General features: G+C 43.5%; 1 protein-coding gene across 1 annotated transcript in view; it reads right to left on the reverse strand.

The window, feature by feature from the left end:
• Positions 1-727: 727 nt before the first annotated feature.
• The window catches only part of LOC104375131 (uncharacterized), a 198,639-nt gene continuing 172,315 nt past the window's right edge, over positions 728-27,051 (reverse strand). Inside the window, exons 24-38 of the mRNA XM_086618244.1 lie at positions 24,976-25,104; positions 20,147-20,275; positions 18,379-18,507; positions 17,741-17,866; positions 16,560-16,688; positions 16,204-16,332; positions 14,987-15,118; positions 10,147-10,275; positions 9,145-9,270; positions 8,145-8,273; positions 5,748-5,876; positions 5,281-5,409; positions 4,484-4,609; positions 1,929-2,057; positions 728-807 (exon numbers count right to left, since the gene is read on the reverse strand). Coding sequence (XP_086474370.1) covers positions 728-807; positions 1,929-2,057; positions 4,484-4,609; positions 5,281-5,409; positions 5,748-5,876; positions 8,145-8,273; positions 9,145-9,270; positions 10,147-10,275; positions 14,987-15,118; positions 16,204-16,332; positions 16,560-16,688; positions 17,741-17,866; positions 18,379-18,507; positions 20,147-20,275; positions 24,976-25,104 — 1,880 coding nt within the window. The remainder of the gene's footprint in view (positions 808-1,928; positions 2,058-4,483; positions 4,610-5,280; positions 5,410-5,747; positions 5,877-8,144; positions 8,274-9,144; positions 9,271-10,146; positions 10,276-14,986; positions 15,119-16,203; positions 16,333-16,559; positions 16,689-17,740; positions 17,867-18,378; positions 18,508-20,146; positions 20,276-24,975; positions 25,105-27,051) is intronic.

A 27,051-nucleotide genomic window follows, 5' to 3' on the forward strand; every position in this document is an offset into this window, starting at 1 on the left:
GACTTGACAAACCACTGAAAAACTCAACTGACAAGACAGAAGAATGCAGAAAGCCAGAAGAGTCTGAGAGATGACGCCATGCTCTTTGGAAGACGGATTCAGATATAAACGGAGACCTTCCAATCAGTCAATCCACACTAGAAGTGTGGTATGTATTCTCAAATTAATTAACAACTTATCGAGGACTGTGGGGCATTCTTCAGTTGTGAGTTTAAAATTAGAATGAATGCTTTCCTAGAACACACAATGTTATTCAAAGAGGAATTAATTTGGTCAATCCCAGTAGTTTCTGTGCAATGTGACTTTGCAGTGAATCCATATCGGCTTCATAATCCGTGAAATGCTCGTTAACACTGGCTGTCAAGTGGGTTTAGAAAGTCACTTATACGCGGTGTGGCTCGCTGCACGTTGATTTGTTACATATTGCTTATCCTGATATTCTTTGGAGCTGGTCTTACTGAAAACATGTCCAAGCTTTCAAACAATGAATTATATTATATATCAGAAAGAATGTCCTGGCATGTTAATGGAGGGGTAAGAGGCTAGGAATAAATACATGAAACAGATTCAACCTTTTAAAAGGATTCAGCTACTAAACAGCCTCTGCAGTCTTCCATAAGAAGTGTGAATACTTCAGTACAAATCAAGCTGAATTGAATAGCTGTTTTCATATCCAAATTCAAATACCGTCTGTGCATATAAAACAGTTCATTTATTAGTCCGAATGTTACTGTTGTAGAGCCCTTGGAAAAATATTCTCTCTTTCTTGAGTTTGTTCTTCATAAAAAGGAAGCTTTGGAAGGCCACCTAGAGAATTAAGTAGAAACATGGTTTCAGGTCTACATAACATAACAGTGAAATATTATATAGATTGTACAATCTACACTTCAATAATTCAGTACGTGGTACTCTTCACAAAAGAAGGTAGAGGACTGAGCTACATCGACCTCCTCACAGCGTCATAGAGCAGGCAAAACAATCAAAAATCTCTCAGATGGAAGTTTCCCAAAGTGTTTTCTAAACTGAACGCAGAATTTTATGGTATCACCGTCAAGCCACTTGTGATTAGACTACAAGTGGGAGGAAACTTTCACTCAGTACTGTATCTCATTAAGAGAAATCATCTAAATAAAAAAAAAAAACCCACCCAAACCCTTTTGTGATAGTGTGATGAGTGCTTTAGCACGCTCACAAATCAATCCAAATCTGTTTTCCAATGTTTTATCTGCTTATCTGGCTCATCACATCTCACCATGCTCTTCAAAACCTGACAACCCTACAAAAAGTAAGTGAACATGATGGCACACAGAGCAAGTAAACCTCCTCCTTCATCTTACAGGGTCTGTGGGTATCAACTTTTTCAGAGCATGATTTCATACTGGCAGAGATAGAAGAACATGCCACCCTCCAGCACAGCTGTGCTGGAGGCAGCCTCGGGAATCCTTGAGCTGGCTGTGCAAGACCTCTGCAGCCTACTCTGAGGCGAAACCACTGTAATGAGTCAGTTCAGCTTGGTCAAGACATCTCAACCACCTGGAATGATTCCTAGCATTTGCAATATCTGCTGGCACTTGCACTATTAGGTGCCTGGACCCTTAGGAGGACAGCAAACACCAACACAACCCTTCCAAGCACAGCTGCCGCTATTAAAGACTCTGAGTTTTTCACCAGAGATGGAAATGCAGAATGGCTTCTGCCTCACACAGCCCAACACAGAAACTGTAGTGGCTGCTGCTGAGCACCATGTTTGCATGGTGGGTTGATACTCCTGTCCAAACGGTCCACTGACCACCACCATGGTCAATGCATGGGATCATTCCATAGGAGTTGGAACTAGATGATCTTTAAGGTCCCTTCCAACTCAAACCACTATCTGAGTCTATGATTTCTTCTACTAAGAAAGGCTGCACAGCTCCAGCTTGTCTTACCTTCTTTGCAGGTTGACCCCATCCACGTGGCTGGGCATATGCAGTTCCCGTTGTACGGATTGCACTGGGATTTGCTGCCACACTGGCATCGCAGGGAGCAGTTGGGGCCGTACTGGTCTGACCTGCATTCTGAAAGGACAGAAGTGTTTGGAAGAGGGTGAATGCTCCCTACTAGTTTCCCTGTTCTCCGGGATCAGGAAGCTACTTAGACGTCTACATCTGTTAACATTAAAACATGACATTTTGGAAAGCCCTGCAGTCTTCAAGTTTCATCTACCACATGGTCTGCCCAAACTGTAGCCCAGCTGTGCTGAAGAAGTTCTCAGAATGGAAATCATTACTTGTGTGAAAACAGGGGTTGACAGCCCAACAGAAAAGATCTCGGGATCTGCTCAGGAAAGTTACTGTCAGCATCCTGGATCCACGTTATCTCCTGCACTTCTCCACTGCACGGCGTGAACGTTGGTGTGTGCCAGCAAAGAACCTTCACTCAAAGAACATGAAATTTAAAATTAACGCATTTTATATATATTCTTATGTCTTACTCCAATTGCACAATTCTGCTGCCTCCTGGCAAATTAAACTCACGAAATGTCTCACTCCCAAACATAAATACGTTTCATACCTGGGCTGATAAACTCTCATCGCAATTTTTTTAATGCAGAGTAACAGCACGAAGGAAAAGTTAGCAGCAGGTCACAAGGCAGGGTGCTAAACACACCGTAAACCATAGCCTTCTCGTCCTCGCCTAGCTAGAAAATACTTTCAATCACAAAGGCGCTCGCTTTCTCACACAGGCACCATTAAATAAAAGTAAATAAAAAGTAAATAAAAGTGCTGCTGAGCCCTGCATCAGCTGCAGCCCCAACACGGGGCAGAACGCTCCCCGCGTGCTGAGCTTGACCTTTTCAATTAGGAAATGTTATGAGAAAAGGTCTCCTCGAACACCTCTGGACCTGATTTTAATTTATGTAATACCACATTTTCATGTTAATAACAATGTGTATTTAAGACATCTGTTTGAAAGTCTGCAATGTTAATTTACTACAGAAAAAAGAGCACCCATAAAAGTCTGTTATATTCTCTCTTTTTTTTTTTTTAATTAACATTTTGCCTGTTTAATGGGTGCTTTACCAGAGTTCAAATTAAAATCAGGCCTTTTATCTTTATGGCCGCTGCACAGTCACAGCTGCTCACAGTTATATCACAGATGAACTGAGCCTAATTGAAAATAAAAATGCAAATAAAAACTACCCCGTAACAGCTTTTCATGGACGGGGGCTACCCTAACTGATTTAAGAAAAATAAAAATGACTCCTAGAGTTTGCAAGAAGCAAAACCTCGGTTCGCATTTTCGGTGCTGAGCTTCCCCCTCGCGTTCCGCTTCTGCCTAAAGTTTTGCTGGAAAGGGCCCCGGATGCCCAGCGCCGTGTCGGCTGACGTCTGCAGCCTGGGTGGCTCCGATGGCTGACCGCAGGGCAGCGCGGAGAGGGAAGCAAAGTATTCCCCATTTTCCTTTTGCAGGTTGCATTGGCACTTCAGCTCCCAGCAATGACTTTGCAATAACAGGCTGTTTAAAGCTGATTCCTGCCCCGTCCTAGAACAGAAGGAGAAATAATATTCCTCTGCTGTGATTCAGGGGCTTGGGAGGATTATGGCTCCTGGTATAGACCTCCAATAGCAGCATATGGATGTTCACTCCTCTTATCTTGTTTACCACAGCGTTAGGATCACAAATCTCTCCTTACACTTGTTTAAACCGCGGCAATTCCTTTATTCCAGCGATTACTCTAAATTTACTCTGTCATAACTGCGATCAGTCTGACTCAAAAATCTCATCTGCCATTGCTGCCTCTCAACCTGCAACCATCTCATCAGGGCACAGCGATGGAACTGGTTTTTCCCTACGGGAGAATTTTCTCACCTATTTTTATACCCTTGTTACAAAATAATCCTGCTCTCATGGGCCAACCATTTTTCGAACACACAGTGCAAGTGCCTGTGCTGCAAATGTGGGAATTTTGTTTGGATTAAATGTTCCTGGACTACTGCTGAACCTCAGAGGCTGGCATAGCTGCTGCAGGTCCGCTACCCTCTCATCTGCAGGAATTCCTCCCTGCTTCTCAGGGAAGCCAACACAGAGCTGGACAGACTTTTGCATTGGTCTGAAAAGGGTCACAAATGTCCATATGATAAACCACATGGCCACCGGATCACTTCAAGCCCATTTGGACACTCTGGAGTCTTCTCCACCATGTCTGCAAAACTGAAGGCTTCTTGGTATGTTCTTCCCCAGTGCGTGTTCTCCGAAACTCAAGGCAAATGACATTTTACAGCTGACCCATAAATAATTTTCCTATCGGTGTATCGATTTAAATACTGATTAAATCAGAGGTACAGCCTGTTGAAAAGCTGTTGATAACCCGTAAGAGTAATTTGCTACAAACAATGTGTTCTTGAATACCAGCAAATGTCCTTTTACAGTTATGCTTAGACCAACAGGTCATAATGGTTTAACTATACATAGTCCAGCCTTTAGAAAACATTACCCTTACCCATGTCACATTTGTCTCCAGTCTTCCCAGGTGGGCAAAGGCACTTCCCAGTCTCTGGATCACAAGGAGCATCTCCGCAGTCACACCGGTGCCGGCACCTCTCTCCGAACCAGCCCCTGTCGCAGCCTGACAGTGAGAGTGCTTTTTTAGACACATGTTTGAATGGCATGGCAAGACGTACGTTAAGCCAGAGGAGTTTTTCCAAGATGTCTCCGAGGAAAGCTCATAAACTCTCCACTGAAGCTAGTGTAAATGCCAAGTTTAATGAAGAATCTAACTTAGCAGAATAGGCATAATATTTATATGAACCCTCTTTGTGTTGGTTTCGTCTAATCCAATCTATCAAAGGTATCTGTAAATCTGTCCCAGAAATGTAACTGGCACTTATTTTTGCTTTTAATTAGAAATCTTTAGAAGACCATTCCATAACACTCAACAGGTCTGACGTGCACCTATTTAATAATTTTATTTGGAGTTTTAGAAGAAAATTTAGAATCAGTAAAAGAGACTTATTTTTAATAAACAACATGTGGAACTCATTGCTGCAAGACATCACGGAGACCAGGACTTTCACCGTATTAATCAAAACCAGATTAGTTAATTTATAGGGAAATGAGAACACCCAGCTATAGAACAGGTAAACAGTCCCAAATTCAGTGTTTCAGGATATTCATAAAGCTCAAAATATGAAAGAAGTTGCTCTCAACAAACAAATATTTGAGTAATGACATGGGGCTTTTTGAGTTTTATTTTGGTTTTGTCTGGTTTGTTCTTTTACATCAGAGGGGTACAAGTACCTTTTTCACAGTGGACACCTTGATAACCCAAAGGACAAATGCACTGTCCTGTCACTGCGTCGCAGCTCGCTCCGTTTTTACAGCCACACACACGAAGGCAGCCTAACCCATAAAATCCAAGGGGGCACCCTGAAAAACGAAAGCATCAAGTGAGGAAGGTTTATGAAGGAAAACATATATCCCTTTAAAATCCTCTGTATTCTCAGCTATGTTCCCTAGGAGCCAATAAAAATTATATTTATCATTAACTCTAATAATATTTATCATCAACTCTAATAAGGCCGTGCGCTTTTAAACTTGTACCACCCCAGCGTCAGAGTTACTCCGATGTGGAAGCAGCTGGGTGATCTGGGACATCCCAAAAATTGTAACTGAACCAGTGAGGTGTTTGCCTGACTACTCTGAAGCCCCATGTCCTGTGACTTGGCCAATGGGCTGCCCAGGCTGTCCATGGTGCCCCCACTTACTGTGCTCACAGGAGTGGCCGTAGTATCCCTCGGGGCACCGGCAGCAGCCTGTGAACCTGTCGCAAGTGCCGTCGTGCTGGCACGAGCAGTCCAAGCTGCAGTCAGACCCATACTTCCCTGGGAGACATTCTGCTGGCAGGACACGGGCAGAAAAACAGACAAATTAAAAAAAAAAAAAAAAAAAAATCACTGACCTCATCCAGCAAAGCTTTTACACAAAAACTCGTATATCTGAGATACAGTGCTCATACTGTAACTTGCAGAGCCAAGCAGAATGCTTGTTACAAAGACACAGCGTTTCTGCACAACTATGACTGACTTACACACTTTGATGAGAAATCTTTTATGTTATATATATGTTTGAACAGTAATTTCCTTGTACTTTTTATAGTTCACCTTTTTTAATTTGTCTCTTCATATAGTCAATGTTGAACCCACACCATCTGTTGTAAAGCCTCATATTAAATGGTATAAATGGTATCTTCTATTTTTTTTTCCTATATCTACAGCAATGTTTTCTTTTAGGCACTTAGAAAGTGTGAAAGAAAACACGTCGCTTTTCCTCCTCTGTGTTATCATTGGAGTTCACACTATTCCAATTTCTAATAAAACCAGGAGGATCTCTTTTTCACACATAGCAACAGACTTCCCATGTATAATGAGATATCTGCCTTTACAGAACCAAACACATCTCAAATTACTGAAAGCCAAGTCATGCAAAAGTGACTGTGCCAATATAATTAACCCAGGCATCATTTCTGCATAAGTTAACTTCCCACTGCTGTGATAATTTGAATCCGGGCAGATCAACTTAAATGAGTGTGGCCAGCCAAATAATCAGATTCATAACTCCGCAAATGTCAGACAAGATCTTTCAAGAACATCATATCTAATCACTAGAAAAAGCATGCCTGATTAGCTGTCTTTGATTTCTAGTCAAAACACACTCAAAACCCCACTGCTGCAGAAATCAAGACTCAAATTTCCAATAACTTGGCACTCTCTGCCAAAAGATAAACAGCAAAGCTCTTTCTGGTGACATAACACACAGTCCTCACATGCGACGTGTGCGTGTCTGACCCCCATGCTTGCCACCAGAGATGCTGTACCTAACCATGTCTCTAAGGTACCCCCACTATCCACTACTCCAAATGGTGGCACCTCCATGGCCCTACTGGGGCTTTGCAACCCAAACGCATCCTACGGATGTTCATAAGAGATTTGAAGGAACAGAGAAACAGAGATGAATCCAGGTGGCCTATGCAACATGAAGTTAGCCAGTTATTGGTGAACTGCACTTTTTTTTAGAGGGAGTATTTTAGCACCATTCTTCAGGGGTGGTCACGCTGTGAGTGGCTCCATGTACTTAGCATCTTTCCTTTTCTCTCAGTTTCTTTTCTGCACACATGCATGCATCAAGTGGGTTTCTTGCGTCTTCTCAGATGTAAAGTGAAACAATTGCACAGAATTCTGCTAAAAAGCATTACTTTTATAGGATGCTTTTATATAGGGACACTCCTCTATAAAGACTGGTTCTTGTTAAAGATCTGTATGGAGTTTGGGGTGGATATTCTACAGATATCAGGGACAGGAAGGCTGTAAATGAGGGCCTGAGAGCGTGTTGGGGAGATTGCACCGTGACACTTATGATGTAACGATGACTTTGTCTTGAATGTGAACTCAGAACTATTTATTTGACATCATACCAGTAAACTCATGGTTTCCAAATTATACAGTTATCTCTTATCCGGAGAGAGAAATGGGAATATAGAAATGGAGAATGACTTTTGGGAGACGGACAGAAAGATGTGGAAAAACTCTGATCTGGGCTGGCAGGAGGGTTTCTGAAATGAAAACTGAGTTTATTCTGTTTAAGTGTGCTTTGTCTTGTGTATGGGAGGGCTGCCACGGAGAAGTAAGGGTGAGATAGCAAGACAGTCTCAATTGCTTTGGACAGATGTCATCAGAACTGTGCTAACAGAGAAGTCAACGAGTGGGAAGTTCAACTGCAATCCAATGTCAAAGGGAAGAGATTAACAAGAGAACGTAATGAGAAGTGGGAGATGCTGGCTTCTGCTGACTTCAGAGGATCACATGAAAGAAGATACAAAACAATATTCCCATAAACAAAACAGCACAAAAGTTGGACAGGAGAAGAAATAAGAGTTGGTGCAAAGGAATTTGTGAGAGTTACAGACCAGGACTCATGAAGAAACTGTCTCTGAAAAAAGACCTAGAGCTCTAACTAGGGGCAGCTCTGCATGAGAGAAGCTACAGAGATGAATGCAGTTGGGAGAGAGTCTATTTAAGCAATAATCGTCCCCTTTTGTGGGTCTGTAGGCACTGCAAACCCCTGCTTGAATGTACACGTTCACTATCACCAAAGGAGAAAATTACCTTTCTCACATGATCTTCCTGTCCAGCCGAGCCCGCAAGTGCAGTTGCCATCCACGTGGTCACAGATACCACCATTCTGACAGGTACATGTCAGGTGGCAGTTGGGGCCATATTGTCCCTGGGGACACACTACAGAGAATTAACAAAGTTTGAAAAAAAAAAAAAAAAATTAGCATCCCAAAAGAGGATGAAGGTGACAGGGAATAAATACAAACACATGCTCCCCACAGAGTATCCCAAGTGTCTCATGTCTCCTGAGGGCTGTGGGAGACTCTACTCCATATTTACAAAACACTGGAACAGGTTGCCCAGAAAGATGGTAGATGCCCCATCCATAGAAACATTCAAGGTCAAGTTGGACAGGGCTCTGAGCAATCTGATCTAGTGGAAGATGTCCCTGCTCACTGCAGGGAGGTTGGAGTAGATGACCTTTAAAGTTCCCTTCCAACCCAAACTATTCTATGATTATTATTAGCAGTTTCATCCAAATACTCCATCTCGGCGTATCTCCTGATTTGCTTCACTCCACATTAACTCCTCTTGCTCTCCTCCCTTGGCCCCATCTCACAACTCCTCCTCTTCAGCAAATCCTCTCCCTTCACTTTTTCAGTTCAACTAATTTACTTCTAAATTTAGTCCCATCCATCCACAGCGCCATCGCACTGCTCACGTGTGGCACAAATTACCCTTTTCCCCATCTTTATCTTCTGTTTGGACTGCAGTCTCTGAAAGCTGTCACTTCAGCTTTGTGGAGAAACCTGTGCAACGGCACCGAGTGTGGTGGAGCAAAGCAGTGAGGTGTGGGCAGGAGACAGGAGCAGGACAAAGGCAGGGTGATGGAGCACAGAGGGATGGGGGCTGAGCACAGCAAACTGCAACGTTATCAAGCAAAGGCATTGGGAGACACAGCTACAAACAATGTTTGGCGCTGAGTTTTATTTGCTGGTTGTTACAAGTACGTGCCCAACTGACGAGATGACCTTGGGTCCCGCTTTGTTACCTTGCTGACAGCTGGGTCCCATTTGGCCGGGAGGACAGGTACACTTGCCAGTCCGTGGGTCGCACCGACCTTTACCGCACGCACAGAACAAGGCGCAGTCCTTCCCGTATCGGTTTTCGGGGCAAGCTGAAGGAAACAGAGCCTTTTGTTAAGCACCCTGCGGTACCCAACGCCAGTTTTCATTTTTAATATAGGCAGGATCTTATAGGTAGGAGTTGGCTTCATTTTCGTTCCAGCTAACGCGCTTCAAAGCAACAAGTATGAAACAAAAACCCATCCAAAGACACGACTGCTTCTTCCTCTAAAACTTTACTTCAGGTTATAAATATCATCCATGTTTCACATGGAACATTTAGTAGGCTTCCTACCAAAAAGGTGATTGTACAACTGAAATATCAGCTGCTCATCCTTCCAGCTGAAGACATTTTTCCTTCCCTAATATTAATACTGTCCTATGCTAAAGAGCAAAGCTATGGGCTACTAGACATTAAAGCTTTGCCTTTCTGTGAATAAGCTGAAGAGTACTTCCTAGCGATCATAGCTTTGGAAATAGCACAGGAATTCAGCCATACAATTTAGCTCTGAAGTAGAGAAGCAAGAGAAGGGTTGCCATGGAGTCTTTACCAGTTTTGCCATGACAAAACTTGATCTTTTTCCCATTTATTGAAACTAATGGCACCATAGCGTGAAGCAAAATATTGAGATAATTTCTCAACCTAGAAATTTTGGACGGGAAGAACGAACTTGAGCGATTCATGCTGAGTTGGCTCTAGAAATAAATTTGGGCAAGCAGGTTGTAATCCTGGGATGAGCGTCCCTGCTTCTAGGCACGCAAAAGAGAGGGAAAATATTTTGCAAGAGATTTTTTACAAAGCTGGAATCCTGATTTACAATTTAAGGAGGAGGTAGCTGGGATCTGTCTGTTTTTCTACTGACAAGCTCTCATGCAGATTATTCTCTCTGCTGTTTTTTGAAAGAAGCAGAACGTGAATGTTGGCTTACTTTTACTACAGTCGGCTCCAATGAAACCAGGCGCGCAATGACAAGTTCCCGACGCGGGGTCGCAGTGGCCTCCGTTCATGCATTTACAGGGTTTTTGGCAGTTTGAACCATAAGTGCCTTTCGGACACCCTGTTTTAAAGGAACAAAATAACAATTAGGCTACGTTGCTACAGGGTCCACTGCATTTCATGTCATAAGCACTTTGTTGCTTTCAACGAAAATTAGATTTTCATTGTCTGACTCTATTCACTTCTAGAGGGCCAGGAGCGGGCATCGACAAGCAGATGGTTGCCTCGGGCAGTGTACTCCTTGGGGCAGCAAGGCAGCGTGGACTTGCAGCGTCAAACCTCTGGAGAGCCTGACCAACTGCCGCTGCTGAGTCTGGTCCGACTGCTCCTGGCTCTGCCTGCTCCTCCTGTTCCTCATATGTGATGGTGGTGAGAAAAGCGAGTCCAGTTCTTCAGAGGTTTTCCTCTTGGATTTCTGTTCCAAGTCAACCCTGTTCCACCTTTCCCTCCTATGGCAGAGATGGAGACATGGGGCCCTGGTTCCTCTTCCTTTGGGCAGCAGCAGCCTGGTTTGCCTGTGTTGGCGAGAAGCCATGAGCTATCTCTGCCCATTTTGGCGGTCATTTTAACTGACCAGTTACAGACGGTGGGGCAGGCTTCATCTTTTGAAAAAGTTTAAGTTGGAGAAAGCTTCTTTCCTTTATAATCTACTCTCATTCCAAACTGGAGTTTGCATTGCTCTGGCACATCTAGTGGGCTGTGGATGGAAGACTATGGAAATGTGCACACGACAGGAACATGAAATCTCAGAAGACATCTTCTCAGAAGATAGGTACAGGAGAGAGATGCTTTAAATGCAAAGCCAGAAAATTCTCTGAGAAAAAAACCAAGCAGCTGTATTTTGTAATAACCAGAAGAAATATTAGACATGGATGTAATGCTGAGCCAGTGTTAGATGGCAATGAGATGTCCATGAAGAGGTTTTCCAGGTGATAGTGAGTATTTCGGGTTTCTATTTGGACACCTAATGTTGAAAGAGCACTGAGTACAAGATCAGGAAGACATGAATGCATCTGCCACGCTTAGCTTATGTCTTCAAGGTACTCTTTAGAGTGATGGAGGCTGGAACTGAGGGAAAGGGCTGGGCAGAGCTGCTGGGCAGGTGCCTTCATCTGTCAGGGTTGCCTCCAGTGTGCCACCGCTGAACTCTGGAGATGCAGGTTGTTCTCCTAATTTTCCAGTGTGCTGGAAGAGGGAGAAGCTGGTGCTTTTACAGCAACACAATCATCATTGAATTTAACAACTACTACCTCCAGCTGTCATTTCTTTGCACCTTCCTTCCTTCTCTTCCCCTGGCAAAACAAAAGCCTGTGGCTACTTTGGAAATATTTGCACGTCTCCAAGCAACAGATCTCTTGCAATCTGTGGATAAATAACTTCATATATTTTCTCTCTTTTCTGAAGGCATGAAAGCATGGTCTGAGTGGCTGGAGAAATCTCTGGATTTTTTGAACTATTCAATAGAGAGGTAGAGTTTACAGTGAAGCTTTAAAGGGATGCCTTTTAAAATAAAACTGAAAATTGGCTTCTGCTCAAATCAGAATAGCAGATCATCAAGACTAAACAGATACACACTTTTATAACATGTAGATACTCTCCTTAGCCCTTCTCAACCATGGATTCTTCTCAATGAATACTTTGTCATCAGTGCTTCCATCTGTCAGTACAGAAAATCTGTTTAATGTGTAAACTCTGGCATCAAGGAGTGAGCCCTGCAACATCATTTCATTTCCACCAAAGGACACACCCAAATTCACTGATTTAATTGGACTCTGAGTTTCTCTTTTCCTCCTCCCTTTCCTTTCGGTCATCGTTGGGCTTTTCTCTTTTTTTTTTTAGTTGTTTTCCACACTCCCAAACACGTTGCTTCTCCCTAGCAAAGCTTTCAAAATTGCTCCTCAGCTCCAGACTAGCAAGAGCTGCTCCGTTTCTGAAAGGGATGCAGTAGTTCCCCCCTTACCAATTTATTTACCCTTGCAGTATTTTATTTATTTCAGTTCAACAGGGAGCAGCACAAGCCGGGCAAACACATCAGCTGCTATGTTCACATGATTTCTGACAAGGTCCTTTCATCTGATACTACTTTTGCAGGGAACTTCTATGCAGATAGCTAGGGGGATTTACACAGTGCCTTTATAGAGAGGGTTAGCCTCTAACCACTAGTTATCTCATAAAAACTTTTTCTAATTTAACAGTTTCCTGCTCATCTGACTATGTTATTCTGACAATGGCAGGAGCAGCAGCCAGATTTCTAACTCATTTCCTGATTTTTTTCCTTCTGATTTGAGTGAGTTTGCCATGACCAAGAGCTCCTAAATCTTTTCATACCAATTAGATACACCAGGGCTTTTCTTACCGATGTTACTAATTGCATTGTTGAAAAGTCACTTCTGAAGCATCCTGTTACCTACAGCCTGAAGGTGAAGCTGGTGAAGTCTTTCTGGCTCAGGGTTCACTCAGCCCAGTAAATGTCACAGATGAGTAGTATGGGTTTTTGTATCCATTACAACACCACTTACTGCTTTTTATTCATAACTTCACTCAAGTTGATCTGCCCATCCACTGAGTTATGGACAATTGATGGGAACCTTATTGCTAGTTTGTCTGCCTCCTCTGGGTCCTGCCAAGAGACTGTTTCAGCTCTTCACTCCAAAATTTGAGAACATGAAAGCCTCGTTGCTCTTGGCTCCTGGAAATTTTACTTCCCAGCCAACTACACCTTTTATAGATACTTTCTTGAACCTTTTTTCACAGTACTATAAATATAGCAATAGTTGCCAGAAACCATTTCCAGCAGCATCCAACCACATGTTGACTGGACTGAAGCCCATTTCATGTCTTTGGGAGCGGCTCCCTAGGCTGTTTTTAATATTATATTGAATGCTTCTTCATCCTGGAGCGGCCCCAGTTCTCTCTGTAGTGAGGATGGCAGGAACACGGAGCATTCCCATCGAAGTCACGCTAGCTATACTTGGTAATCAGACAGTCACTTCAGAATCAAGTCCATGATCTCTCACTCCACTGACCTGAACCTGAAAGTAACTCCCACAAACTGTTTCCCTTCCATTTTTGTGTCTGCCTGTCCATTGGTCAGACTGGCATAGGAAAGAATACAAAAAAAAAAAAACCCTACGTAGATGAAAGACAACTTTTCTCTCTCTGCAAAGCTCTACTATTCCATTATCTCTCCAGTAAACATCTAACAAAACTATATTTATTAAGTGAGAATTTGCTGTGCAAGATACCGTGTATTTTTGGAATCTAAGAGAACACAGTGCCAGGGATGATCACATCCCATACGCCATAGATTGAATCCTAGCTACACAGGAGCCCATAGCAAAATCCCCTCTCAATGCAACACAGGTTCAATTTGTAAGCAATTTCTTTTATACCAGAACTTCTGTGTACATTTTAAAATTCTGAAGAAAAATCTTAAGGATCTAAGCAAGCTCAAGGACGTTTACTGTAGAGATTTAGCACTATACACATAGGTAATGACTACTGAAAGATTACTACATAAAAGCAATAGGCTAACCATGATTAAGTCCTTTAAAACGATACTGTTAAATACTTGATCTCCACTACTGCTCTACTATAATATTTATTATAATCTAATATATAATGGATTCAGATAGCTCTAGCCTAGATTTTGAAGGCTGGATTTTAATCTCACTTACAGCAAGAACTGATGTACAAAGGAGGATAGAATCAATCCTTACATTTACATTTATATTTCAAAGTACAACTTGTGATGACACAACGGCAATGCAAACACCCATCTCTAAAATGAGCCTCCTTCCTGTTTCCACTTGAGGAATAAAGCACAGGTTTCATCTTTACTAGAGCCACATTATATTGCAGATGGCCTTTGTATCCAAATTGTCACCCAAAAAAGCAAGCAAATCAAACACAGAAGCACTGGATTTCTCGGAAAGGAAAATCAGCGTTTGTCAAAGACAGGAAAACTGAGCATGAAAGACGACAGCTTTTTTTTTTTTTTCATTTTTTAAATGAGACTATTAGAAGCCATGGAGTAAACACAAAATTAAAGTTGTAAATAAAAAGGTAATTAACTGTCTCCTTTTTTGGATACTTTGGTACATGTTTCTTATCAGTTGCCACATTCCACCAGGAACAACTTTATAGATGTCAAAGTACCAGCATGAGGCATGTGGATCTGGGAATAGTTTTTACGATGGAGCGTTCAGCCAGTTGGCATTTTGTCCTCTACACTAGTCACAATTTTTCAATCCAGAGTAACAATTTGTTTAATTTGATTGTTCCACAGAAGGCCCTACAACCCAACTCACTTTATGAATCACTCAGATTTATTGCCAATTGCAGCTTGTTGTTTTCTAATAACCATTTGTCCTTACTTGAGCATGCAGAGATTTCAGGAAGTATTTTAGCCTAGGTATTTGGAAATGAAAGAGCTACACAATAATCAGGTGTCGCTGAAGATCAGAGGTGTAAATATAGAGAATGATATTGATATTCTTGAGCATGGCAAGAAATTGGAATGAATTTAGCTGGTAAATGAGCCAGTTTGGTTTTTGTTTAAAAAAAAAAAATTATGAAAACAATATATTTAAAAAAAAATAATCCCTTGCAATAATACAGGTATTTTTATTATTATAAATCAAGCCAACCTACTCTTACTTTATCTCAGCCAACGCTGAAGGTACTAACACAGATGAACTCAAACCACCAGCCCATGCTTCTGCATAACTCGGTCCTCGCTTAGAATAAAGGAGCCCAAAGCTGATACTCACGGAGGGTGCAGCGGGCCCCGTGGTAGCCCGGGCGGCACACACAGTCGCCAGTCACCGGGTGACACTCCTCATTCTCGGCAGAGCACTGACATATTCGGTTACAGCTCTTACCATACGTGCCCGCTGGACAAGCTTAGGGAAGAGGAAATGTAAATCAATAAATTAAATTTGTCTTGGTAAATATAGCACTCAAACAAAGAGCGAGCTCAAATTTATTAAATAAAATCCCTGCCTACAGAACGACGCTCTCCTCTGGGACTTTGGATTTATTACATTTACTTGGGGGTTACTTCACTGCTTGATTTTGTTTCGTTCAGTCAATTTGCGCCCAACTGTCAAGGGCCAGATACAATTTTCTTGTCACTAGAGAAAATCATAGGGAAATGTCAGGTAAAATTGACTAAAATAACAGTATAATTCATGGGGGACCAGGTGGGTGGATAAAGACATTCTACCTTTTGCAGGGAGTTTAAACTTGCAAAGCTGTCGTAGCACCAACACCTTTACTGGTTTCATTTCGCCTGTTGACAGCCACACTGTCCACAGGTTTTGGACTTTCTGTGTCTAATTCTTATGTCTCACTTCCATCAAGTTGCCCTGGTTGTGGGTCAGGATATAGAGTCCTTTAGTGGAGGACATGGGACGCCAATGTCAATTATTTTAATTCTTTTTGTTGTTGTTTTTCTTTTTGCTAAAGCAGTGCTCAGGCAGAACGTAAGGAAGAACGAAGTCAAAACTATGCAGCCGGGGTCACAGACGAGCCTGCTTTCAAAGGTGGCCAAATTCAACATTGAAGAAAAACCAGATAATGACATTTCCATGAGCTCTGACCACAGGAATAGACGGTCTCTCATGGGGCCACAGCCAACAGAAAGCAGAGTTGCTGCCTTACCCATGGTTGGGGGCAGGAGTCAGGCTCACCTGGCATCTCCTCAGTCTGTTTTGATCCAGTTTAGCCCCCGGCTGCACCCTGACAGCCTGAGAGCTGCAAAACTCGAGCTGGCAAACCTCACCAGTCCCAACCACGCCGGGCACAGAGGTCAGAACCGGCCAAACCATTTGGGTGAGCGACACACAGCCCCTGTCCATCTTCACTGTCATGAGGTTGTTGCCTCCTCCTTCTTCTTCAGGCGTTTATATCATCAGGTTTTTATTGAAGAAATTAATTCCTTCATTAATTTCCAAGGAAAGTATTCGCATTCTTAAAACAAACTTACTTTTCTCGCAGCCGTAGCCGGTGAATCCCGGAGGACAGCCGCACTGGCCCGTCAGGTGATGGCAGGGGGTACCCGTGGGACACCGGCACCGCTGGGCGCAGCCCGCACCGTAGCGCCCGGCCAAGCAAGCTGCAACGGTGCAACCGATCCTCGTTAGGGCATGGGGCAGGGGCCAGGCAGGACAGCGTGAAGACACCCCCCTCCCACAGATCTTCTGCAACCATCCCCGGGAACACTTCCAGACTGATCCCACGGAGCAACACGGGAGCAAAAGGATCCTGTCACCGGCTCTGGATTGAGGAGGAACGTACGCACCGACCTGAACTTCCCTCCTTAAAGGCCCAGCAGACACTCACGTTTGTCACAGTGCCTCCCTCGCCATCCCTTTTCGCAGCGACACGCTCCGGTTTGATGGTGGCAGGATGAGCTGTGCACGCAGTCGCACTGCTCCTCGCACCGCTCGCCGAAAAATCCCGAGGGGCAAACTGCGGGGAGAAGCAGAGAGAGCAACAGTTCTTCCTGCTGCACGGAGAGCACCCGTCATCGGTACATGAGTCAATATCGTTCTCCTTGCACATGGCGATGTATCTTTAGAAGACTGCGTGCCCAGAAAATATCATTGAAAGCGAATATATTAAAAATATTAAAAGCATTTAGTGTTGGCTATTCATGAGTCTGCATGTGAAGGTTTTGGCAAAGACTTAGTCACAGTCTAGAGTACAAATCCAGATGGTGTCTGTAGAGATGGTGATGCCATTCACCTGTACACGATTATGCATACAGAGGGACAGTTGTTTGAAGAGTGAAAATACACGGTGGCCACGTACCATTTTCCACCTCACACCTCTCTACAAAGTGATTGAGGAGAAAGTGAGGCCTGAAGAAAAGGAAGGTGAGCACTGTGAAGGCTTTACAGGTCACACCGGTGGCTGAGGTTTTGTGAGTCCTCAGCACCTCAGGAGACACCAGAAAATTGCTTGTGGCTTGCAAAAAGCACAGTGTGTCAGCTGAAGGCACATTTCAAGTCATCTGATATCTACTGCTTACGAGATTTCTATTTCAGGGATTTACATGGCTCTAAACATGCCAGACAGCGATGTCAAATCTGAGCAATCTGCACCACATGCAACCACTACAGGCCAATTTGCTGAGCTCCCCTCGATGACTTACAGAGACGGAGCAGCATGTGGCTGATCTGGCAAACTCTCCTCACAAATCACTCCCTTTCGTATGTTCTTCCTTGTACCCGTAAGGTAGAGAAACACCTTCCTTTTCTTGGCAGGCAGGGAGCAGAAGTAGGAGGAGATAAAATGATTTGGACAAGGGTGAGTATTTGTAGTTAGGCAGAGACCTGCCTGTGGGGCTCCCGAGACATATGGTGAGTGCTCACACCAGCGTTACTTCTTATTGGAATAGAGAATACTGGAAAACTTAGATACAAAATAGAAACGGACTTCATAGAGAGGAGGCAGAAAAGGCTGATTGCAGAAGAAAGTATTTATTATAATAAAGCATCTGCAGGAGTTGCTACCCTTACCAACATCACAGCGGTCCCCAGCCCAGCCGGCGTGGCAGATGCATTTCCCTGAGTGCTGGTCACAAACCCCATGGCGGCAGCTGCAGTTCTGCTTGCAGCCCTCTCCGTACCTCCCGTCCCCACACTCTGAAACGAGATGGGGGAGACCGATGGGGGGCCAGGCTGGAGGCGCGCCAGGAAGAACACATATGCCTCTGAAACATGGTGAGCCACCTAAGCTGGTCCTAAAAAAACCTTGATGAGTGAGATTTTGAAGCCTCTCTTGACAAAATTCTCTAAAAATACATATTTTTTTCTCTCAGAGGATTTCTTTTATTATTTTTTTCTCCTCAAATTGAATTCATTACCTATCTTCCCTGTTCTCAAGGGAGAAAGAATAGCTTATTCCTCCCCTTTGTCCAGTAAATTTCTAACACCATGGTATGTTCAAGTGCCAATACCATATCTCTTCTCAGTCTTTTAGTCTCTGACTAAATAATCCCAATTTTTTCAGCCTCTCCATACCTGGTGCTCTCCAGCCCTCTGGCTCTTCTCTCTTTTTTCTAGGCTGCCACAAGCAAGACCTCACCAGAACTGAATTTCCTGGCAGAGCGACTGAAACGACGTGCTGGAGGGATGGAGGAGGCGACGAGACTCACCCAGCTCACATGTTATGCCCGTCCGACCCTGGGGACACAGGCACTCGCCCGTCACCCGGTCACACGTTGCCTGGCCGTGGCAGACGCAGCGCTGAAGGCAGTTTGCACCATACCATCCAGGAGGACAGGCTGCAGAGAGGAGGTAGGACAAAAGCTTTCCATTAAGAAGTGCAGGAGAAGGACAGAGGTTAAACACAACCTTTCCCAGCTTACACCCCTTCTCGCCCTGGTGATGGTGGACATGCTATTGGAAGTACAACCAAATAAAAATGGGGCCACAACTGATAAGAAATTACATGGACCAGTGTAAAACTCACCTGGGAAAAAAACAGTTGAAGTGAATTACGACCCACCAAATGGCCTCAAGGTTTTCTGTTCATACCTCCCACAAACATCTCTTGGTCCCTACCAGTTTTCTCAACACCAAGAAGTGGAGTTACTGACTTCCCTGTTTTCAGAATTTCTTTATACAGTCCTGTTAAAATCACAACTCCTTTTCTAATTGATCCTGCTACCCACAGCTGGCTGATGACATTTCACAGTTTACCTACTTTTATTAGTAATTCCCACCACTGGTTCCTATGGATAGAACCTAACTTTTTGGCACAAAAATACACACCTCTGTCACGTGCCAGAGTGGCACTTTTTTAAGATATTAACAGGAGCAAGTTCTCACTCTGCAAAAGCACAGACACCAGAGGATGGCTCACTCATTGTCACACACTCACTCTACCTCCTTACTTCCAAAGAGAAAAGAAGTCCCCAAACATACCATTAAAGAAAAAGGATATGTTTGACAACATCTTCACATTTGACAACAGCTTTTTGAACTTTTGCTTAGGTTTTGTATTTGAGGTCTTCATGGAGAACAGAAAATTTTAAGTCGTGTCATACACGTCATCAAGAACAGTTTGATGCCTTCCCAATTTTTTTATTCCTTCAAGGAAAGAGCTCATTAGGTTTTAAAGGGGGATCTCCTTAATTTATATATTCTTCTACTCCCACCAGCTTTCATCTCCTTTCCCTAACCATCCTCTTGGTATGCTGAAGGGCAGCCGTAGCTTGCAAGGAGGTGCTGACTCCAAACCCCGGCTCACTCAGGAGCACCCGCAGCAGCATCCCCAGCTCCGTGGTACTGCTGCAGGGCCAGGAACCTCGCCAGGAGGCACAGAAAAAGGAGCCTTCTGCAATGGGGATGGACAGACTTCTAGCAGCTTGGATGCAGGGGATTAGGATGTGTAACATAAACCTCAGCGCAGCCTTTCTTTGCCAGCGTCTTTTCTTAAGGCTCCGTGGAGTTGGGGTTGTGTTTGAATCACAGGCATTGGTCTAATTGCCAAGGCTGGAAGTCCCAATGCCTTTCACATGTTCTGGATTTAGCCTATGTCTGGAATAGCGTATGGTAATGATGAGGATCAGTCGGGCGCACGGGATGGTAAAATGAGCCATAGAAAAGAAACAGTTTTGTTTCAGTGTCATAAACGTGAGTTTTATGGACCTTTTCTCCCTTAATCAGACAGCCTTCAAAACCAGTTCTCTTTCCAGTTTATGACTCTGCCCTGTGCACACCGAGCTCCTACACTCGGCCCCTGCAACGCGTCATCACAGATTTATTTAATGGACTGAGCCACGTTATTGCACGGGTACAAAACAAATGACAACACAGGGTAATGAGCTGATAATTAATACACTAACAAAGCCCCCTGAGCAGAAGCTTTATTTTTCCCTCCTATCATCCTCTGGCAGGGGTTTGAATTTCCAACTGTACCTTCTTGGCAGGTGGCTCCTTTCCACCCTGGGCTACAAAGGCACGTCCCGGTTACGTGATGGCAGAGCGCTCCGTTGTGACAGTGACAAGCTTGGCTGCAGCCTGGCCCATAGCTGTCCCCCTGGCAGGCTGCAACGAGAAAAATCCATAAAACCCCCAATCAGGAAGCACCAAAGGAGGCATCACACAGAGCAAACCTGAGACACAACTCAACGCTGGAGAAATCGGTTTGAAACCAGCTTCCCACAACACACTTTTCACATCATCAAGGCCCCTATGTCCATATATTAACCACGCCTGACACTAAATAACATAGCTTAAAAATATGTATCATAGTACATTCTGAAGAGGTTTTTATTGAAGGGAGGATCGCTGGGGTGATGGAGCAGCTGCCATCCCCTGCCCTGCGGAATTTCTTTGTGCTAAACTAATGGTCCAGCAGAACCACCAGCTTGACAGCCCAGGTATTTATTTGCATCCTGGTAAAAGAACTGACAACTTCATTGTTTTCAGTGTTCATTTTTCACAGCTGGATGCCTTTGCTCACCCAGAGTCTCATTCTTTGGTCAGAGAGGGGTGATATTTTCAACACATTCGGTTAAGCAGCTGGCTCCCAGGTGAAAACTTAATGTGGCCATCTCGCAAACGCACGCTGGCTGCGGCTCCGTTTCAGCGCTGCTGCCTACGAAAAATAGCGGCGATAAAACTCCCGTAGTCTCCATTGCACTGGAGATTTGGATAGGTTAAAATGGTGGAAACTAGACAGTACTGCTACCCTGTTTTCTTCAGGTATCACCCCAAAAATACCAAATGAGTTGATGAAGTCGGATAGCCTCCTGCCATGTGGAGGCTGTCCTTCACTTGTACGAAGCTGTTGGAGACTCTCATCCCCGCAGTGCTGCTGGCATGCATTGGAGAGGCAGAAAAGGCTCCCATCCCTGATCCAGAAGAGTGTCCTGCACACGCTGAATGTGACATCTCCCAGGATCAGACCCAAAGGATGACTTTCGACCACCTCTCCACCTTTGAGGGTGTCAATATGCAGAACAAGACGCAGTGCTGCAGGAGGACACGTCCCAGGGGACTGAAGGGAGGAGTGAAACCATCCCAACCTCAGGGATGAACTTGGTTGACATTATCTGACCCATTCTCAGCCCTTTTCTTCCCATCTGAGGATTTCCAGCTTCCCGACGCGGTTCTCACAGGCACCATTTCTCCCAGGACTTTTCAATAGTGTTCATTTTTGTCATCGCTTGGACCTCATCCACATCGAAACCACAAGAAAGTGCAGGAGCTCAGTCCCATCACAGTTAAAAGTTTGTTCTGCAAATGAGGCTTGGTTGCCAAGTTAAAGGTTCAGCCTATCCTACAGAGCTCTGGCTCAGTTTTAGAAACAGAACTAAATATTTCCACAATACAGACCAGAATGATACCATAACCAAGCCAAAGGAAAAACCAGCTCATAACCAGGTCCCCTGACAGGTTACTAGTGGTTCGTGTGAGGTTTTTGGAGTATGTAGGCAAAGCCCTCAAAGCTCTCGTTATGCTTACTGAGAAGACAAGAGTTTTCCAGTGAAAATTCTGGTAAGAAAGCAGAAATTTCTGGAGAATAAAATTTTAATTACTCTACTGGGTGGATATAAACTTCTTTTAGCTTCTTGGTAGGACAATCCTGATTATCAAAGTACTTTCCTGAAGATTAAAGTAACAAGTGATATATTCAAGCTGTTCTATGAAGTTCCACAACTGAATGTACAAATGTGCCTGGGCCTTTTCTCCTTTCTTCATGATAAGCGCAAAGGGAAGAAGAAATAGAAAGGTCTAAATTATTAGACTTCCTCCTGCTTCAAAATTTCCCTCTTGATGCCCTTCCTCTGTAAGAGGAGGATTTATTCGTTTGCAGTCTTTAAAATCCCTTTTTGCACACAAGAGTAAGGAACAGATGAAACTGGACATTTTCTTCCAGACTGGAAGTCAACAGCCATCAGAAGCATCCGGGAGCATAGGGAAACGATGGGCACTATGACTCTACAAGGTGCCCAAAAGCTTTGATTTCATGTAGCTCCTGTGGATTATTCTCCCCAAAACAAAGCTTTGGCTTCAAAAGAAGAGGGAATTTGCAAAGCCAAGTGCTCACACACCATGAAATGTCAAGCCCCTGGTTATCAGCACCTCTGAGCAGAGACTCTAGCAGAGTCAATCTTTCCATACTCATTTCTTTTGCAAACAGTGTGGTCTCTTTTTTACCACAAAGACCTGCTTCTGTGAACATCCTGCTGAGCCCCAGCAACAGCTCCAGGAAGAGGCATTTATAGTACTAATAGAATCAGGGCAAAATGCAGATGCTGAATTGTGTTCAGCTTCTACAGACCATATGCAACATGAGATTTTTGTTTGTTTGTTTTTTTGTGTGTGTTTTGTTTTGTTTGGTGTTTGGTTGGTTGGTTTGATTTTGAGACAGCAAAATTTGGACGAGTTTGTATACAGAAAGTAAGGTTACATCCCTAGCACAAAGAGATGCCAAATGTCAAGTCCTCACTTCTGTATCACTGAAGCATCATGACCAAAAAAGAAAAATAGACGACATACTTTTCCTAAACCTCTTTCTTGGAAACATAAAATATGTTATGGGGAGACTCAAAAAACCCCCCAAAGTAAATAAATTTAAAAAAAAAAATCACCAAACACAGACTTAAGCTGAGGCAGAGCTTGCTTGGCAGATTTCATCCCAGATTAATATAATTCATTTACAAGCAACTGAAAAACACAGTCTTGTAATGGAAAGTGTTAGGCAGCTTCAAACAAAAGGCATTACTGTCTGTATTGCCCATAATTAGATAGCAGTGTATAAAATGGACTGCATGCCCAACTTAAGATCAATTCAAATCCCATGATGTCAAAATTATTTCTCAATATCCTCCAGCATATAGTCTGCAATCTGATTACTTGAACACGAGTGCTGTCCTTCCAGCTGCTAGAGCTGGCGAGTCCCAGGAATGGGCAAGGTGAATATTAAACACCCAACAAGGATGGGGAGTGGTGAGCTGTCGCCTCCGACCCACGGCTGCCTTACTCCGAGCAGCTTTGGAGCAGTGTGGCTGAAGTCCAGTCTTAAAATCAAAAGGAAGATTCATCTTCTAGCCGAGAGAAAAGCAGGTTATTCTTTGCACCGTTAACTGACCTTGCTCTTTTACTTACAGGCAAAAGAGACCTCAGAGGCTTTGGCATCTTCACCAGCAAGAGGAATAAATCAACCAGCCATAAAGCTCTAATGGCTCCAGCGAAAGAGAATAAATAGTCTTTTTCTCATGCGAGTAGAGGGGGGCACAGAAGGCCATTGACAAAGAGCTGCATTTCTTAATTGAATTTAATGAAAGGCACAGGAACAAAGCTTCCCATCCCTAATGCACCCTAGGGAGTGGGGACGGGCCAAGGTGACACATTGCTAACGCCATGGCTTGGCTGAAGGGCAGTAAAAGTGGGCTGTGACCAAGAAACAAACACTGTACCTGTTCAGCAGCACCTTTTCTGCTCTGCAGTATGGCTATATGGCTCTGGCTCTGCATTTATTTCACTGTCAGCTCATTAACCTACACCCAGAGGGGTATTACCACAATCATCTGTAGGTGGTGGGAGACAGAGTGCCAAGTGTTCCTATGAGGGGGCCATGAGGAGGCAAAAAGGACTGCAACGGTGGGATGTTTGCAGAAATATCTAAAAAGTTGAAAGATTCACCAGCATCAACCCCCCTGTAAATCGGAACTGCGGGGATTTTGCAGGAGAAGCCCTTTCAGAAGACAGGCTGTATCACATGATGGGGGCAAACGAGGGAAGAAGATTATGAAGAGCAAGCAGAGTCCTCAAACAGAGGCTGATTATAACATGGTGTATAGAATTGTTTCAATACAAGTATAATTTCTCTCTGTTTTCTAAACTAAATCAACTTTCTATTGCAGAAATCTGCAACCTATGGATTAAAAAAGCCTTATGAAAGTGTTCACTAACAACAAAAGTTGGCTCCTTGTAGAGCTGCTTTGGGCCCCAGCTCTACATCACAGTCCTGCAGACGGCAGTCATGTTTTCAAAAGGAAAGATAGACCATGACATCATCCTAAAGTGAAACTAGGAAGTTGAGAGGCTTAAACCTGAAAATCTTAAAAAAAACCCATATTTGCTAAATTTTGCAAACAGGCTTAGTGATCTCCATATGTAATGCCACGTAGCTAAAGAAAATCACTTAATCTCCCATGAAATTTAGTGAACGATTTCTCAGGAGAGCCATACACACAAACATACCAAAAAAAACTGATCAGCTTAAATATTGTAGGATAATCCATACTTGTGAAAATCTAGGAATCTGACTTTTTTTTTTAAAAAAAAACAAACAACTTTTCTAAGAATTAGTTAAAACTATTTAGTCATGCTCAAATAACAAAATAGTCCCAGCTCTGATATTTCTACTTCGTGCATTTATAATCTGTCACTTTATAATTGATAATTAGATGAGATACGCCAGAAACAGAGTAACATTTCATCTCTTAATGTTGCACAAAAATAAAAAGCAGAGATTCATCACATGGTAGGAGACAGCTCTGCTATTTAAAAACTGCTGCTCATAACATTCGACAAGAGCCAACAGCAGTTAAAAAAATAAAAAGTTGATTATTTACACAGCTATCAAAATTTGTTCCCTTTTTTGGCATCTTTGGAAAGGAATGTGGCCTATCTAAAAACTGAACCCTGGTAGGTCGTTCTACGTTCCCAGAAGAAAACCCATGACAGCACTGAAGGGGTTTGTGCCCAGGGATGGGGAGCGCAGCGGTACCTACGCTGCTCGCAGGTCTCTCCCAGCCAGCCGGGGAGGCAGCGGCAGGTTCCCAGGACGTGGTCGCAGCCAGCAGCATTCTTGCAGTTGCACACCTGGTGGCAGTCAAGCCCAAAGAATCCATCTGGACAAGCTGAAAATGCAAAACATTAATTTTTAGCAGAGTTCCTGTTGGTTTGGGGGTTTTTCGTTTTTGTTTTTGTAGAAACTCTAGCTCAGAGATCTGAAAAGACGAGGTGCTGCTCTTCTTTCCATGGATGCTTTGTCACACCTTGCTCTGTGACTACACTTGAGAGCTGAAGTTGCTTCAAAGGTTAAGCCTGTGCAATTCTGCTATGTGTATCTCAGTAAACGTGACCTGTTTTACACAAGCAACAGATTAGAAAAACACAGCTCAGAATATATTGGAAAAAAGTCATAAATCCATGACAAGGAGAGAGAATGGATTCACACAAGCCAGTACTTGTGCTTCCGTCATGGACAGAGGAGAAAGGAAATAATTCAACTTAACGCAAGACCAGGGGTCCATCCCTGATTATCTCCCTGTCTTTTGAAATGCAAACCTGATGCTCCCATTTACTCTCCTGACACCTTTCTAAAGATTTTTTAACAGTGAACATAAGCCACAGTGTTGTAGTTCAGTGCTGAAATGAAAACCTGGCAAAGAGAATGTGTAGAAAAAACCGAGACAAATCACGGGTAGCAGAACAATGCCAGGCAGCTTCAGGAGCTTGGTACCTACATCTAGGACAGGTAAGGAAGAGCAGCAAGGAAGAGCAGCCCCTTAGAGTCAATTTACATCTGTACCAGGGTTGACAGCAGTGAAAATAAGCCATCGGTGCCCGTCAGCGGGCCACATCGTACCCCAAAGGCTGCATTACAAGAATGTTAAGGCTGCTATGCAGAGTTAAAAAAAAGAAAATTAGTAATTATGTTGCCTATATAGCCTTAATTTCACCTCTATGCATATAGAGATGTGTGTGTGTTTAGATTGTATAAGTACATGCATAATTATGTTATACTAAACGATACTGAATCTGCAGATAGACAATTGTATGTCATTCCTTCCACAGAACCTCTGAATCACCTGGTCTCAGGAGCAACGGTGCTCATTAAATAAGTTATTAAACAAAACTTAGTTTTTTTTGTCCTCCTGTTCAATATAAACTTATGTTTAAAAGTCAGTTCACATCCTTCTACTATGAAATCAGAACGACTGGCTTCCCAATAGAGTCTTAGGACAGTTATCATCGTATATCGTCCTATACGCTGCCCAATGTCCCTCTGCACTAAGTTCACAGCTCTCTACCAGGTCAGAATAACACCATTATCCATATGCATCTTCCACTGTTGGACTCTTCTGTCCTTTTTCCTTGCTCTGTGTCTTCTTCACACCCAGGCTTTTTGTCCCAGTCTACTCGTACTGCTTCTTCCACAAACATAAATTCAGTCCTCTAACAGAAAGCACTGCTGTCTGCTTTGGCAGACAGGGAAGGAAAATTCAGTATCCGTAGATACAGGCAAACCTGGACCTTCAGACAGTGACGGCGGTGGCGTGATACACCACAACATCTGCTTTGGCTTCCCTATTCTCAGAGCTCCCTGCTCAGCTTGTGACTACATACGATCGTTTCATCTACTCAAAATCAAAAGGCTGCTCTTCCCTTCATCCTGTCCACACTGCAGCTTCTTCTTTGGCATACGAAAGATTTCAGGCTTATACCACTTTCCAAGTGCTGTCTGAGAAAAACAGAGAAGTGTCTCATACTGATATAAAACTTTAACGCACCCCTCAGCCTCTGTTCGGTTCGTACTGGGGAGAGAGCTGTTATCAAGCTGTAAGGAAGAGACACCAGGATGTGGTTTCAATCTTTATGTCCTTATTTACCACATTTCAGCAGTGCATATGGCACAGCATATGAGAAGGGACTTCTCCTACTTCCCCCTAGGTGACTTCAAAGGCTGACAAAGTTTTCCTTTGTTCAATGCAGGGACTACACAGCATCGTCAGCCATTCCTAAGCATGCAGTGTGTTTATTTTCCCTTTTTATCTTATTAAAATAGAACTCTTGCTGGGCTA

Source organism: Tauraco erythrolophus, chromosome 11 (genome assembly GCF_009769465.1).
Source record: "Tauraco erythrolophus isolate bTauEry1 chromosome 11, bTauEry1.pri, whole genome shotgun sequence".
Lineage (NCBI taxonomy): Eukaryota > Metazoa > Chordata > Aves > Musophagiformes > Musophagidae > Tauraco > Tauraco erythrolophus.